We start from the raw sequence: 15432 nt of genomic DNA, 5'->3' as shown, positions 1-15432 counted from the left end.
TTCCTGCTACACTCCCACTATGCTCATAACCTAGGCACGCTGATTCTTATAGTCACTGCTCAAACACACCTTGCCTAGTCAACTCTGTCCTCTACCAAGTTGCATCTCTGCCTGGAATGCCCACCTGCCTGTGACTTGGGGCCCATTCTTTCAGTCATGGCTGCGAGGTCACCTCCATATGAAGCCCCTCCCAGACCCCCCCAGGCAGCCACTTTCATCTCTACTCCCGTAGCACTGTGTACCTACTGTTTTATAGCAGATGTCACAGAATAACTACTATTCCCCTCTCTGTCTCTCCCTGACCGCTGTCCTGGCTCACTCTTGGGGGACTGGGGTCTATTTACCATTGTACTCTTTTTATAGTACAAAATTTGACACACAGTTTTGGTGCTGAAAGAATGTGCGTAATGATGAGTCTCTGAGGGAGATGGATATAGTTCTGATGAGAAGCCATTTGGAAAAGTCAGTAAGTTCAAGAACCTCAAGCTTTTTTAAAGGAAACTACTACAAAATGCCTCCAATCATATTTCATTTATTCTTTAAAACGACCCTGCAATTTGAAGAAACATTCCTGTTTCGCACGGCTAATAAACGTAACTAAGTAGACATACTTGTCCCTCCAAATATATTAAAACATTCTCCTGCATCCAATTCACCTGTATATTAGATAAACAACAGAGAGCAAACAGGGTAAAATAATGGAGTGGCTTAATCACTGAGGGATGTATTAATGTCTTGATGGGGAAAGTATATTACTTGATCATGAGAATGTAGTACACGCTCTGCTTGAGTCCAGGGATCAGTCATAAGTTCTGAATAGATCGCAACATTCTACTAATGCTCAAAAAGAAAAATTAATGTCAACTCCAATACTACCGTTCTGTATAAAATGAAACTTGTAATTTCAATTCTTACATGACCAAAAGTACTTGACTTTTACTTATGAAAAAAAATCTTTGTATAATCATGATCTTTCATATATTTACATGGGGGCCAACATACACCGGATACACTAACAAGCAGAGGTTACAGTCATAATTAGGTTACAGTCATAATGTAATGAAGATCTGCTAGACTAAAACACATCTAACATTCATTCACCTGAGGCTTCAGATTTCTGAGCCCCGTTCCAGAGTTTATTACTCAGTATATCTGGGGTGGAACCTGGGAATTTGCATTTCTAGTAAGTTTTCAGATGATGCTGACCACATTTAAGAGATGCAGTAAGCAAATTGTTCAGAGACTACAGTTAGAGAGGCAGTCGGATAAATAAATAAGTACGATGCAATATAACGAGGATGTCATGTGTCTGAACATATAGGAAGGATGCTCAATTATACCTGGTGGTGGACAGACAAGGCACATTTAAACTGAGGCTTAAAAGATGAGTAGGTATTTACTATATTGATGAGTTAGGATTGAGATAGGGCAGGGAGAAACATTCCTGGCCAAGAGAACGGAGGAATGAGAAAGCAGGAATATATCTGGAGAAGAAGAAATTCAAGGAGAGAAGCAACAAATGAGGATATAGACTCATTAGAGAAAATAAAGCATGGATTTTATGAAGAAGTTGCTGGTTTAATACAGCCCTAAAGCTAAGTTGCTGGTAGTCATTATTTATCTCACCTTGTTTGTTTCTGCAAAATGAATCTCTTTTCAGGTACTATGCTGCCTACTGCAAATTAAGTAAAATCAGAGCTTTAGTTTTCTCAAATATAATTTGGAGCTATTTCCACTTTCACTGAGCCATGTATTTAAAGAATGAAATTAAAAGTGATGCCTGATGCTACTTCACTTCTCTGTCTTTTCTTATGCCCCACACCCAGGGGAGTTCCTTAAAAAATTGTTTGAGCACCTGATAAAGGCAAGTCCTTCGTGGCTTGTATATGAGAGAGACTGTCAGGACTAAGAGTGTCCCCTTCACCTGAGTTTCCTAGTATAGGAAAGATTGTCATTTAGGAAGGGAAAAGTCACTTATTTGAATCACTGCCTCACAATATAATATAGAGGCATTACTGTATTTGATTTAGTCTTTGTTAAACAATAGGCATTGAAATACTGCATCTATATGCACATGTATACACACTTATATACATAAACAGCCCATATATACGTATATATATGTACATGTGTGTAAATATAAACAGTCCATAATTCCTACATACCCATTTTTTCATATCTTACACTCCATTAGGAAACATGAATATTATATTAGAAGTTCAGTATTTTCTTACCCTCATTCCTTCAAATCTAGATAAAGCTCTCAGAGGTCTTAAGGCTCTAAGTGTCCGAAGGGATTTAATGGGGCCAAGGTCTGAGTAGCCAAGAGTGTTTGCGACCAAAGTAACCAAAGAAACCTAAAAAAGAAGAAAAATTTCATTAATCATTTCAATGAAATAATAAAGCATGAAGAGAAAAAGTCAATTTCAAAGATCACTAAGAGCAGTTCAACAAGAACAATATGATTTTATACATAAAGTTATCTACTTATTGTCTAAAAATTGGATAAGATAGATGCTTTTTAAAGGAAATAGATTTAAAGGAAAGTTAACCTAAATAAGATGAAATAATAGAAGGAAAGTAAGTTATTTCTTATATCTGAATAAAAAAATCACACATGCTTTTCACACTTCTGTAGTCAATGGTTTTGTACTTGCTTATTAATCCTGAACATTTAAGTAAAGCAACTATCAAAATTTCAATTGGAATAAAGCCCAGGGCATAACAAAGTGTGTGATTCTGAAGCTAAGTTAAAAGAGTATGGCAATCACTCAACCAAATCTAAGTCCCAGTATAGACCTTTTTCAAAAGCACTCTGAAGACTTATGACTTTGAGATGAGGTAAATTCCCCAGAAGATTATTCTGACCTACAGTTTCTCAGAATTGGCACCAAAGATCTTCCTATCAATAATTAGTGGGAGAAAATCTCAATTGTACTGAAGAGAGCACACAAGCAGGTGATCTCACTGGCTTCACAAACAACATAAACACACAAGAACTTCGTCATATTAGACGGACCCTCCACAATCACCATCACCAGTATCCAACAGAAATTTGTGTTCTTATCGTAAGTTATCTCTGAAGAAAGAACATGGACAGAAGTAAAATCAGTACATGTTTTGGTAAGGACCAATGAGCTCTTCAATGACCCAAGATCTGGATCGGTAAATGTATTCAGTCTTTGAATAAGTTCCATTTAAAATATCCATTGTTTCACACTGCGTGCAGCAGGAGGCAATGCCTAAGAACAATGTCCGCAATGCAGTTCATTGGAATTAAGTAATGACTGAAAGATTGAAGTTTTCCAGGAAAGATTAGGAGCAACAGGAGAGTCAAGTTCCTTATGTTTAACTATTGAAGAAGTAGAAAAATTTATTGCTTGCAAGTTCACTACTGCTGCTATCAGAAACACAGTGAACTGATTTTTGAATCAGGATGTGTTGAAGTGTTTTGCTCTCATACAGTTACTTCTAAATGTCTCACTAAATGTAACATAATTCTTTGTTTTTAGGTCCTCATGCTATGTATTCAGAATTACTAACTAATCCTCAGTATCACTCTTAAATTCACCCAGTCATTCAGGTCCATTATTTCCCACTTAAGTATGCTTTAAAAAATGTGTATTTTTTAATCAGAATAATAAATGTTCCTTTTTAATCAGAAAAAAATAAAGGTTTAAAATGTCTATGATAATTTGAATAACCCCTAAGGAAATGGTTAACCTGATCTCCAAACCACTGTTAAATGAGTGTTATTATATTGAATATATGTAGTCTGTAACTGAGAACATATGTATATGCATATATTTATTTATGTATACATGTGTATGTGCATGATATATGCCCCTACTGATGAATAATGCTCAATCAGGTAAGTTTCAACTAATCAGGAAGCTTGCAGAAATCAAACAAATCCATCCTCTGAATATCAAATCAAAAGAACATCAAATCAGGTTCTGAAACCTGAATATGTACCAGAATCATGTGGAGATCTTATTACAAGAATTTTCTGCGTCCCAACACCAGAGTTTCTGATTTAGTAGCACTTGAGTTTGACCTGAGAGTTGGACCTGAGAGTTGGACCTGAGTATCTATAACAAGTTCCCACCCACATGTGCCGATGCTGTTGGTTCAGGGATCACACTGTGAGAGCAACTGTGCTAGATAAATTTCTCAATTTTTGAGAAATAAAAAAAATCTCAGCTCCTCCCCAAAATCCACATGCCTAGATTTGCACCTCTATCAGCAAGACAATTGAGTGGAGTTTTGCTCTCTCTGTTGCATTATGAAAACATTATATATATATAATTATATGCATTATGTGTATGTGTGTGTATATATATATATATATATATACACACACACAAACACACACATATATATATAATTTACTTAGTTTTTTCAAAATGTTAAATATTTCAAATTGAAGCTATATAACTTCCCTGAATTCTGCATATTACATACCCCTAAATATTGAGAAGCACTACTTCAGATTTTCAAATACAAAAAAATTTCATCATTAAATAGCCATATCGCTTTCTTAACTAAAAATAAATTCAACTCTACTTGTAAACGTTTTTTTTAATCTGAGAGATGAAAAGAACACTGACAATATTTTAAAAAGTTTCTGAATATCATAAATTCTATAATTTTTAAAAGATGCAATCATATTTACAGGTTAAGAGAAAAGAAATAACCTACATTCCTTCTATTATTTCTTACTTTGGTTAACCTTTCTTTAAAACTATCGTATTACAAAAGTGTTCATCTTACCATTCATTTTTCTAGGCACTAACTATGTAACGTATATGAGAAAAAGGTGAATCAAAAAATAATCAAATATGAAATCATTAACATACAGTATCAAAAATTAAATATCTCATAGAGGAAGTCTGAGAGAACATAGGAGATATAACGTATAGCTATGCCTGCCTTGGAAAAAAAATTTTTTTGCATATCACCTATCTAAATATGATAATATTTAACATTAGTGAAGGTTTTTGAGAACACTTATTTGTAAGAATAAATCCCCTTTTAAAATTTACTCAAAATTACCTACATCGACAATTAAGAAATCCAGCCAACACCAGGCATTGGTGAAATAGGTTTTATAACCATAGGCTATCCATTTTAGAAGCATTTCCAGAATAAAGATGTAAGTGAATATCTTGTCAGCATACTCCAGGATAATCTTAATGGTCTTTTTCTTTTCAATATATATATCTTCAAAAGCCTGTGAAAATAATATTCAGATTTAAATTTGGTACAACTTAAAGCTTATGATTCATGACAAAAACAGGAAATGAAATTCTGATAAAGAGAACACTGAGATATAATACTATTACAGGCCAGCTGTCTTTCTTCTGGTTTACAGTTACTGTGTAACACTTAGTTCTAGCCTTTGCACCAGTGCAGGGGGCTGATCACCAGAGGTCAAGAGAAAGAGAGTGCAAAAGAATGAAATTATTTATAGTCCCCTAAAAGAATCATGATCTCTGACACATTCAGGGATTTCCACTCATCTGACTCCCCTTTTATCCTCCTTCAAATTAGGTAAGTCCTAGTAATTTAAGACATGATTCCAGGGTCAGCTCCTCTTATAAATCTCTCTAACCCTGCACTCTACTTCGACACAGAAGTAGGATTTAAGCCCTTTCCTTCAGCTCTTATGTGCTTGTACATTCCCACTGCCTAGCACTGTGTCAAGAACACAGCAGGAAAGGCTTGCTAAATGAATGAATGCAGTAGCTTAATAGGGCTATAGAACACAGACGATGGTTTCTTCCTTTGAATTTTGCACCAATACTTTATCATTCATTAAAAGTTTCAGCTCTACAAATCACTGTTATATTTATTCCATCAATGTGACATCTTTTAACACTTTCCAAGAAATTTTAGTAAGTGATAGACGATGGTACTGTGGTCATAGCCACAAGGCCCGTGGGAAATAATCTGAATGGACTTAAAGAAGTGATCTCACTGAAGCCACTGAAAATGACTGCTGACCGAAACAGGTCTAAAGTATTATATTTTTCTCTTTCAAGTTTAAACAATATTCACTTTGTTGGAGAAAATGAAAGCAAAAGGACCTGTATCCTTGGTGGTAACACTGGACTACCTGTCCATAGTCATGGACTTGTGCCATTCTTATTCTTCTTATTCCAAGTTCTTATATCAATACTTTAAAAATGATCCTTAGCACTTTTGTAGAAATGTAATCCTCAGTATTGAAGAAAACAGAGAAGTTGGAACAGAGAGAATGGACAGATCCATGAAGATGCTGAGAGAAGGTTCTAGCAGCTAGCAGAGGTTATGAAAGACAATGGAACTGAAAGGCAAGAACTGAAGTGCAGCCCTCAGGACTCTTCTGCTTCCCTTCTCCGAGTTCTGGAGGCACATCTACCGTTCTGAAATCCCAAGCAGACAACACTTCCTGCTCCAGAGCTTAATCATGCATATACTTCACTTACAAACACATCCCAATTCTGTATCACTTGTGCCTCTCACTTCCCTAATGCTCTCTGAGCTCCTTGAGAAAAGTACCTGGATCTTATCCAACTTTGCATTCAGGGCAGCAAGAATAATGCCAGGCATGGAGTAAATATTTACTGAGCTAACTAAAATTTTGTCCTTAGGACTGATCAGAGGGATTAATTTTTAAGTAAAACCATTTGCCATGATATTTTTATCTTCAACTCATCTATTAAAAATAATGACTTAATTGATTTAAGCATTAGATGTCAGATCACTTACCAGAGCACCACTGCTAAGCAAGATCATGAGGACAATGAAGCTTTCAAACCAACTGTGCTCAACTATCCTATAGCAGGTCTTCCTGATGTTCCACCAGATTTTTCCTTTCCCTGATTCTGTGTTAACTTGGCAGCATGGGAGCCTCTGCACACAACCTGGCAAGAAAGACAGGCATGTAAAATCTGGATATTCAGAATACATAAAATACTTAACATACATTATTTAATGCAAAGTGCTCCCTATGATAGTTCCTCAACCAAATAATTTCTAATGCTTACACCTGAAGCTTCAAATAGTTTCAACTTGGATGCTGCCTTTTCTCATCTCTTAACGCTCCTTGGTGTTTTCTTAATACTTGTATCAGTAATTTCTAACTTGGGATGTATTCGTGTTTTCTGTTCTTCCCTACTTTCTCATCAATCTCCTCTACAGTGTTTAAACCACATATTGTTCTTTTTATGATTGCAGCCCTAATGTAATCCTAATACACAATGAGCAGTAAATAATTATTGGTTAATGAATGAAAATCTCAAGACAAAAATGTATTTCATGGCCTTCTTGATATGAATTTAGTCTACAGTCTGGTGCTTCTTCAACTCCTCTATAAAAAACCCTTTGAGAAACAGCATTCTATGTAACACTTTAAAAATTAGTAGAAGGTCTTATAAGTCAGTTCAAAAGAAACAGATCTTGATTACAAGAAACAGATGAAACTGTTTCAAGTACTATAAGTTAAAAACAAATCTGACTCTGGAATCCCAGATGTAAAACACACTGCCATAAAAAACTGAAGAATATTTTATTTAAAGTTGTTTAGGTTAATTCATTCATATCCCCATCAAACATTTATTGATTAACCTTTTTACTCAGCTGTGTACATAGTTTCTTCTCCTCAAGATATCTATTACTGTGTTTTGGTTAGGCGGCTAGATATAGAAATAAATGACTATAACTGGATAATGCAACTAAAATGACAGATACGCTGGGGTTATGTTTGATAGCTTGGAAGAAATTCACCTAACCTGGCTTATTTGTTGAGAAAGTGAGGTCAGAGGAGGTTTTCTAGAAGAGGTGGGACCTGAACTGAATCAAAGTAGTAGCCAAAAAGAGTGGAGTGGAATTCCAGGCCAAGAGGCAGCAAAATGTGCCGTGTACAGGACTTACAAGTAGTTCAGAATTTTGATGAAAGCAAAGTGTACAGAAAAGGCATGGATGAGAGATAAGGAAGAGAAACTGGTCAGATTATGGAAAGCATTTTCTCGCACCTTAAGGAGTTTGGCTATATCCTAAATCCTAACGAGGAGTAAGTGAAGGGTTGTAAGCAGAAAATTACATAGGAAGATTGTAATTTAAATAGATGTCTCGGGCTTCCCTGGTGGCACAGTGCTTAAGAATCCGCCTGCCAATGAAGGGGACACAGGTTCGAGCCCTGGTCCGGGAAGATCCCACATGCCGCGGAGCAATTAAGCCTGTGTGCCACAAGTACTGAGCCTGCACTCTAGGACCTGTGAACCAGAACTACTGAGTCCACATGCCACAACTACTGAAGCCCACACACGTAGAGCCCATTCTCCACAACAAGAGAAGCCACTGCAATGAGAAGCCCACGCACACTGCAACAAAGAGTAGCCCACGCTCGCTGCAACTAGAGAAAGCCTGTGCGTAGCAACGAAGACCCAACGCAGCCAAAAATAATTTAAAAAAAATAAAATTAAATTAAAAAGTAAAATAAATTTATAAAAAAATAATAATAATAATAAAATAAATAGATGTCTCCAGCAACTGTGGAGGATAAGTTGGAAGAGAAGAAGAAGGAGGGGTGGGGAGCAAAGGAAGACCCAGAGCTAGAAAACCATTTAGGGTCTGGTTCAGTATCCCCAACAAGAAGGATAGATTTGGGCAGCTCTGGTTAGGAACTAGAGCAATAACAGAGTCAAGACATATTTGGCCGGTAAAATCAACACATTTGCTGACTGATGGGATATGGGATGTAAGAGGAAGGGAGAAGCCCAGACAACTGGGTGGATATCAGTAATGAAATGAAGACCACAGGAACAGGAGCTGCTTGGGGTGGTAATGAGTTTGAGATGCCAGTGAAACCTCTAAATACAGACATCCTGTAGATATTTGGAGGTGTGAATCTGAAGCTCAGGGGAAAAGTCTGGGCTGGAAAAGAATGTGTAGGAATCATTAGCACATATGTGTCAGCTGAGATCAGGACAGTTGTTGAGGTCACACACAAAAAAGTATTTAGGATGAGGAGAGAAAAGGGTCAAGTCTGGAACATTCTGGGACAGCAATATTAAGAGACAGAATTCAGTGGTATGCTGGAGCCAACTCATACTGGTTCTTGACAACTTATTGTTAAATTGCCAGGAAATTTTGCTAGCCTGTTGTTAAATGCAGCTGTTATAAAAAATTAAATTGTATAAACTTAAAAGTATAACTTACTTTAAAAAGGTAATAAATACTAAAAATATATTACTCTACATTTTACTATTATCTATGCTCTTGAATATATTTAAGCATTCTACCTGGTTGGTAGAATATGTTATACTGTTGGGCTACTACGTATCTCTTCCCAACTCTACATGCAGCAAAGTCACACCAGTAGTTTGAGATTAGCCATGGTGGGAATCTTTACAAAAGTCATCAAATGCTATAAATTCAGGCTTGTTGATTTTCTAGAGTAGAATTAAGAAAGTGATGGAGAAAATGTTAATAAAGCAAAAAGTATGCCATATTGGTAGCCATTACACTGTGAATAGCACAAAAAATTGAGGAAATATTCTTTCATTATTCGAATTCTATTATCTGATTCAGCAAATATTTGTTCACATCATTGATGAATGGGTCAAGTTTTGACACACAGCCTTTTTGTTTCACTCTCACCTTACTGATTAACGTAAATGAAAATACCAACCAACCTTCAGGTTAAAACTATACTTGTTCATCAGTTGCAACCACTGTTGTTTATAAATACAAAATTTTGGCAACATTCAACAAAAGCATTCTGTGGGAACCAATTAGCTATATGAATGTTCAATGAAGGATGTTGATTATATTACTGCCTGTAAATTGTGTACCACATATCCTTTATATCAGTAAAATATATGGTAAACTGATGGATGTATGCATACTTTCTTTTTCTTGGAGAACTGGTTGTTAAACATTTACCTGTCCACCACTGGGAAAGGTGGAAGATGAGAAAACCCTGAAGGAGGTGACAAAGTTGGGGTGGGGAAAATGTACAAGAGGCTGCAATAAAAGAAAAGTCAGGGAAGAGTTCCATGAAGGACTGGTGAACACAGCTATGACCAAGAGAGGCTCAGAGAGATAATGATTGAAATTAAAAAAAAAATTAAAGTTGATTAAAAAATAAATCATCAAAATTACTTAAAAAAGGAAGAATTTAAAAAGAGAAACTACAGTGAATTCTCTTAAAAATTTTAGATCAAAAACCTCGTTTGGAGGGAATGTAGAAGGTGGGAAAGCAAGAATGAACAGCACTTTTTAGAGACTTGTTTTAGAAGTTTGCAAGTTAGGCACTCAAAATAATTTACTTGTCTATGAAACAATATATTTCATTAAAAATATTGAGCCTATCAAGTAATAACTTCATATAATCATAAGCTGTCTGTCCTGAAACAACAAAGGTAGAATTCTCTTGATGAAATACATTTTTTGGACAATGTCTTGTTATGGCTTCTTTTACGATTCTGTAGCGAAATTAATTCATTGATCCTTAATACGAGGTATCTCCTAGTACTTTAATTTCCAGTTTTATAGAAATGTAGCAAGTTATGTTTTTCTCCCAAGTCTGACATTTTTGCTAACAATTTTATGTGATCTTGTCCTTTCTCTCTGGAAACTTCTAAGTTCCCAGAAGGCTGAACTGTGCCTGTTATGCCCTTTCTTTCTGCTCACAGTACTTACTACAATCCTCTACACAGATTCACATGCTGGGATAGTTGACTTAAAAGACATAACCCCCCCAAAAAGAGTTCTAAAATAATCTAAGCATTAGTCATGATCTGAAGGGTCGTGTCTTTGTGAATTCTAGAATTTACACAAAATTTGGATGAAACAGAAAACAACAACAACAACATGGTGAAAGGAAAATATACACATGGCTTCATTTATCCAATGTTAATTACAGTTCACATGACCTCAGATCTGAAAGAATTTATCTTCATTGTATCTAAAACAATTACTTTATATCTCAAATGCATTTAGTAAAGAAAGAATATTTTATAAAATGATATGAAAAAATAGTAAAAGGTAAGGCCAAAAATTGACACCAGATCATCTTTTTCGGGGCAAAAGAAAACACCAGATAGAGTGGAAAAATTTAAGATGGAATTTTTTTTATTAACTTAATGCTTGAGACTTTCGAATTTATTTTAAAAACAAAGATCTTGTGCAGAACAGAATCTATCTGCATCAAGTACAATTACCAGAGGAGAAAGTTACCTCTTTGGTTAAAAGATTTTACTATTTGGGATTTCTTTTTGTAGGTCTTAAGGTGGAAGATAATATTATTCTTATGATTGAGGCAGGAAAAGGCACTATATATTCTAATTAGAAAAGTAAGTAAACTTTTTATCTGAGATGAAGGTTCATAAGTATTGTCCTCAGGATTTATCACACCTCAGAGAGTTTCTCTCTTATTTTGAGCAGGAGAATAGGACCACTGCCTGTCTAGCTTTTATGCAAAGGCATATCCCAAGAGATTTCCAACCTAGCTGGTTAGCAACGTTATATCACACCTTCTTTTTTAAAAGGACTATTAATTAAATGTAAATACAGCACAGAATGTCTCAAACATTTTAATAGGTCCCCATGGGTAAATGCTATTTCTTTTGGGTGGTTTCATTAATTTGCTCTTGTGATCCATTAAATAAAATCTCTATTGTGTTTCATCATGTTAAACTAATGCTTTCAAATAAAAAAGAAACCACAGGCCTCTTCTAAGTTTAGTCATTAATAAAAATATAATCGCATGATCCACATAATTAATATAAAAATTTATTAGGAAAACATGTCTTTTTTTAAACACTTCTTAAAAACTTCTAAATCCTTTAAAACAAGTTTTTTGTCCACATTTTCTTTCCAAAAAAAGACAAAAATAGGCACAAAGGAGTTGGTTATTGTGTTACTAAACTTAGAATTAGTTATTTTATAGGAAGTGGAACTCAGAACATTTGGGGGGAAAGTTGAGTCAGCTCCTCCTACTAAATTAATAGAAAATACATTATTTTAAGGAAAAGAGTGTATCCTTCTCACACCTTAATCTTGATTTTGTGAGTTACTAATTGTATAATCCAAAAGGAGTATAATATAAAACCAAGCAGAATCAGAGTCATGTCATGTTCATAATTACACAGATTGCAAAGACATGGAGAATTAAGGATAGTGAAAGAGCAGTACCAGATCTGGGGAAGGTACCTGAAGTCTTGAATGATAAAGCTAATGAAACAGAACTAAGGAAAAACACAGAATAACAGGGAGGAGAAAAAGGTGAAGAGGGACAAGATGCAAATGAATAAAGTGATAGTTACGAAGTTAAAAAGGATCAGTGGATGTGAGGCTATGAACAACAAAATCATTTTAGCATTCGTCTTCACTGAAACACAACTATTCTGATTTAACTCTCCCACTTCCTTTGATTTTTCTGCTGCCTTTCAGGTAACAAAAACCTCTAGAGGCCAAATGCTACTGCAAATTGGCACTGGTTCTAGCGCAACACTTCTCAACCAATCACGACTTGGTAAGGGTCATTTCCACTATGAGTAAACAAGTTCCCAATTTTCCATCCTGTCAAGCCTACTCATTTTGAACTCTTCATGTGGAAACCATCTATTTCCAGTTTCTTGAGGCCCCAAGCTTGGTGTCATCTTTGACTCTTCTGAAGAGAAGAAAGCTTTAACACCCAACATCGAATCCACCAGCAAATCCCTTCAGCTTTAACTTGAAAATATACTCAGAATCTCATACTCTCACCATCCCCAATACTCCCACAGTAGTCTATGCTCCCATCATCTCTCACCTGGATTACCGCAGGGACATCCAAGAGGTTTCTCAGCTTCTGCCCTTGCTATCCACCTATCTGCTCTTAAGATGGCATTTTGTAAGACTTCTAAATGAGATTCTTATGTTTTTCAGTCCTCTTGAGATCTGGCCTCTACTGTGTCTCTAACCTCAACTTCTATCACCCTTTCCACCTCTCAATCTGTTCTACTCATACCGGTCTCTTGATTTTGTTTTCAAATGTGCATATCGCCACTTCAGGGCATGTGCCTTCATTACTCTGCTTAAAATACTCTTCCTTCATATATTTGCATGGTCCAATGTTATCTTTTTAGAAAGGCCTTCTCTGACCACTCTGTTTCTATGAGAGTAGGCTTCTACCCCTCAGTCTTAATATTCCCATTTTCACTTTACTTCTCCATAGCATGTATCACTTATCGGACCTACTAAATATTTATCTATTTATTTGGGTAAGAAACATTGTTTTGTTTTCCCTGCTCTATCTCTGTCTAGTGCTCAGGTCTGGGCCTGGCAGACAGAAGGTATTAAACGATTATTCGTTGATTGGATAAAAGAATGATTAAGTGGATAAAGGGTTGAAGGGCTCAGAAAATTGGTTGCCCTGTTTAATTTATCAGGCTGAGCCTCTTAGCCCAGCAGGTCCGGTGAGTATAAAGTCTCGAGTGGAGCACAGCTGCTCAAAGTGATATGACTCAGAGATGTGTGTTTGCCAGTATATTTTCTTGTCATTTAAAAAAATATATTTATCTGTTTATTTACATTGAGAACATACATACAGTATAGTACACATATTTTAAGTATACAGATTGATATTCTCATGTAACAGCCATGTAGGTCATGATATAACATTTCCAAGCACCCAGAAATCACCCTCATGCCCTTTCCCAATCTGTACCCGCTAAAGGTAACCACTAGTCTGACTTCTATCTTTGTAGATTGATTTTGCCTATTCTTCTCCTATTTTGCCCATTTCTTCCAGCTTTACTGAGGTATAATTGACAATTAGAAATTGTATATATTTAAGGTGTACAACTTGATGATTTGATATAGGTTTATACTGTGAAATAATCACCACGATCAAGTTAATTAAATTGCCAACACCTCACGTAGTTACCAATTTCTTCTCTTTGGGTGCGTTGAGAACATTGAAGATCGACCCTCAGCAAATCTCAAGTACACAACACGGTATTGTTAACTATACTCATATTGTTGTCCATTAGATTTCCAGAATGCATTCATCTTGTACAACTGAAACTTTGGTTCCCAGTAAATTTTCAGTGGTCAAGACCACAATTCACTGAAAATGTGTTTCTATAATATCTCTTATATACTAGACTCAAAGTCATTATATAAGTATTATATAAGTATTATATAAGTATTCTCATTGGTATATGTTATTATATATGTTATTATATATATTATATATATTATATATATATACTTATATATATAAGTATTCTCATTGGTATTTTATGGGATTAAAATAACTTTTGTAAAGTTTGATCTCAGTAAGATAGCACCTACAGTCTGAAATAGCTTAGCATTAATACTTTCTGCAGAGGGTTTAAGGTTTTCTAAAGCCCTTTTCTGATATAGAGCCATAATTTGTTTGATAAGCCCAACTTCTTTCTGGTTATCCTAGAATTTTAAGTCAGGGTCATTCATAAAATGTGTGGAAGAAATCTTGGTAGCATCCGTACAAATTTAAGTTTACATGGTACTAGTCAATTTAATTTCATCGTAATGCTGAAATACATGGTGATACTCTTAAATGCCTTTAACGTGAACACTTCTAAAGAAAACTCCATGTGTTTTGCTTATGGTACTAATTTGAGCTAACACGAATTTCTATTAATTGAGTGTCACACTTTTTTGCTTCTCACACACACAAAAAATGACATTTGGCTTTTATTTAAAGAGAATTCATGCATCCATTGTAGTTTGCAGATATCTTTATTTGCCGGTCATTTTGTTTACTGCATGAGTGTTATAGGAGACCGGTTGAGAAAATCTTGAAGAATGAAAGCGAGTCAGTGATTTCTACAAAAAACCACAAATGCTGAGAGTTACGGCCATGAGTAGATTGTGAGCCATTAGCATCAAGGCTACCATTGCTTCTAGATAAGATTGTTAACAAAATACTTTAAAAACAATAAGGAAACTAGAAGGAAATGAAAGACAGTACTGTGCTAATTAATTTATTAATGCTATCTCATTTAATCTCCTCAACATCCCTATGATATGGATGTAAAATGTACCCATTTTACAGATAAGGCGTCTGAGGTACAAGATTAAAAGGTGCTCAAGGTCTCATAGAGAGTTAGCAGTAGGCCAGTTAGAACTTATATTTATCATGCTCCAAAGCTTGTACAATAAATTATTGTATTACATTGCAACCCTACTCTAGGTTTGCGTTTTTACTTAGATGACACAATACTTGCTTAGAAAACTGCATACTTTCCCAAGTCAAGTTCAAAGTTACTGCTTTGAATAAAATCCCTGAAAAATTCCAGGAGTAGTAAGACATTCAGTAAGATAGAAAGTGAAAAGGAATGAAAAGAGGCACTGTTATAAAATAAGACACTGAGGCCAAATGTAAAGGGCCTTTACATGCCAAGTTAAGGACTT

At 35.4% G+C, this 15432-nt stretch overlaps 1 protein-coding gene across 5 annotated transcripts in view; it reads right to left on the bottom strand.

The window, feature by feature from the left end:
* SCN9A (sodium voltage-gated channel alpha subunit 9) overlaps positions 1–15432 on the bottom strand; it is a gene marked incomplete at its 5' end in the record, with an annotated part of 83013 nt that overhangs the window by 15896 nt on the left and 51685 nt on the right. For all 5 annotated transcript variants that reach the window (XM_082657762.1, XM_082657759.1, XM_082657758.1 and 2 more), the window contains 3 exons: positions 2235–2357; positions 5060–5233; positions 6754–6908. In XM_082657762.1, the coding sequence (XP_082513888.1) occupies positions 2235–2357; positions 5060–5233; positions 6754–6908 (452 nt within the window). The remainder of the gene's footprint in view (positions 1–2234; positions 2358–5059; positions 5234–6753; positions 6909–15432) is intronic.

This window comes from Grampus griseus (assembly GCF_964374135.1).
Source record: "Grampus griseus genome assembly, chromosome: 7".
Classification (NCBI taxonomy): domain Eukaryota; kingdom Metazoa; phylum Chordata; class Mammalia; order Artiodactyla; family Delphinidae; genus Grampus; species Grampus griseus.
Note: the sequence above shows the minus strand (reverse complement) of the source record. Positions and strands in the feature narration are given on the sequence as shown.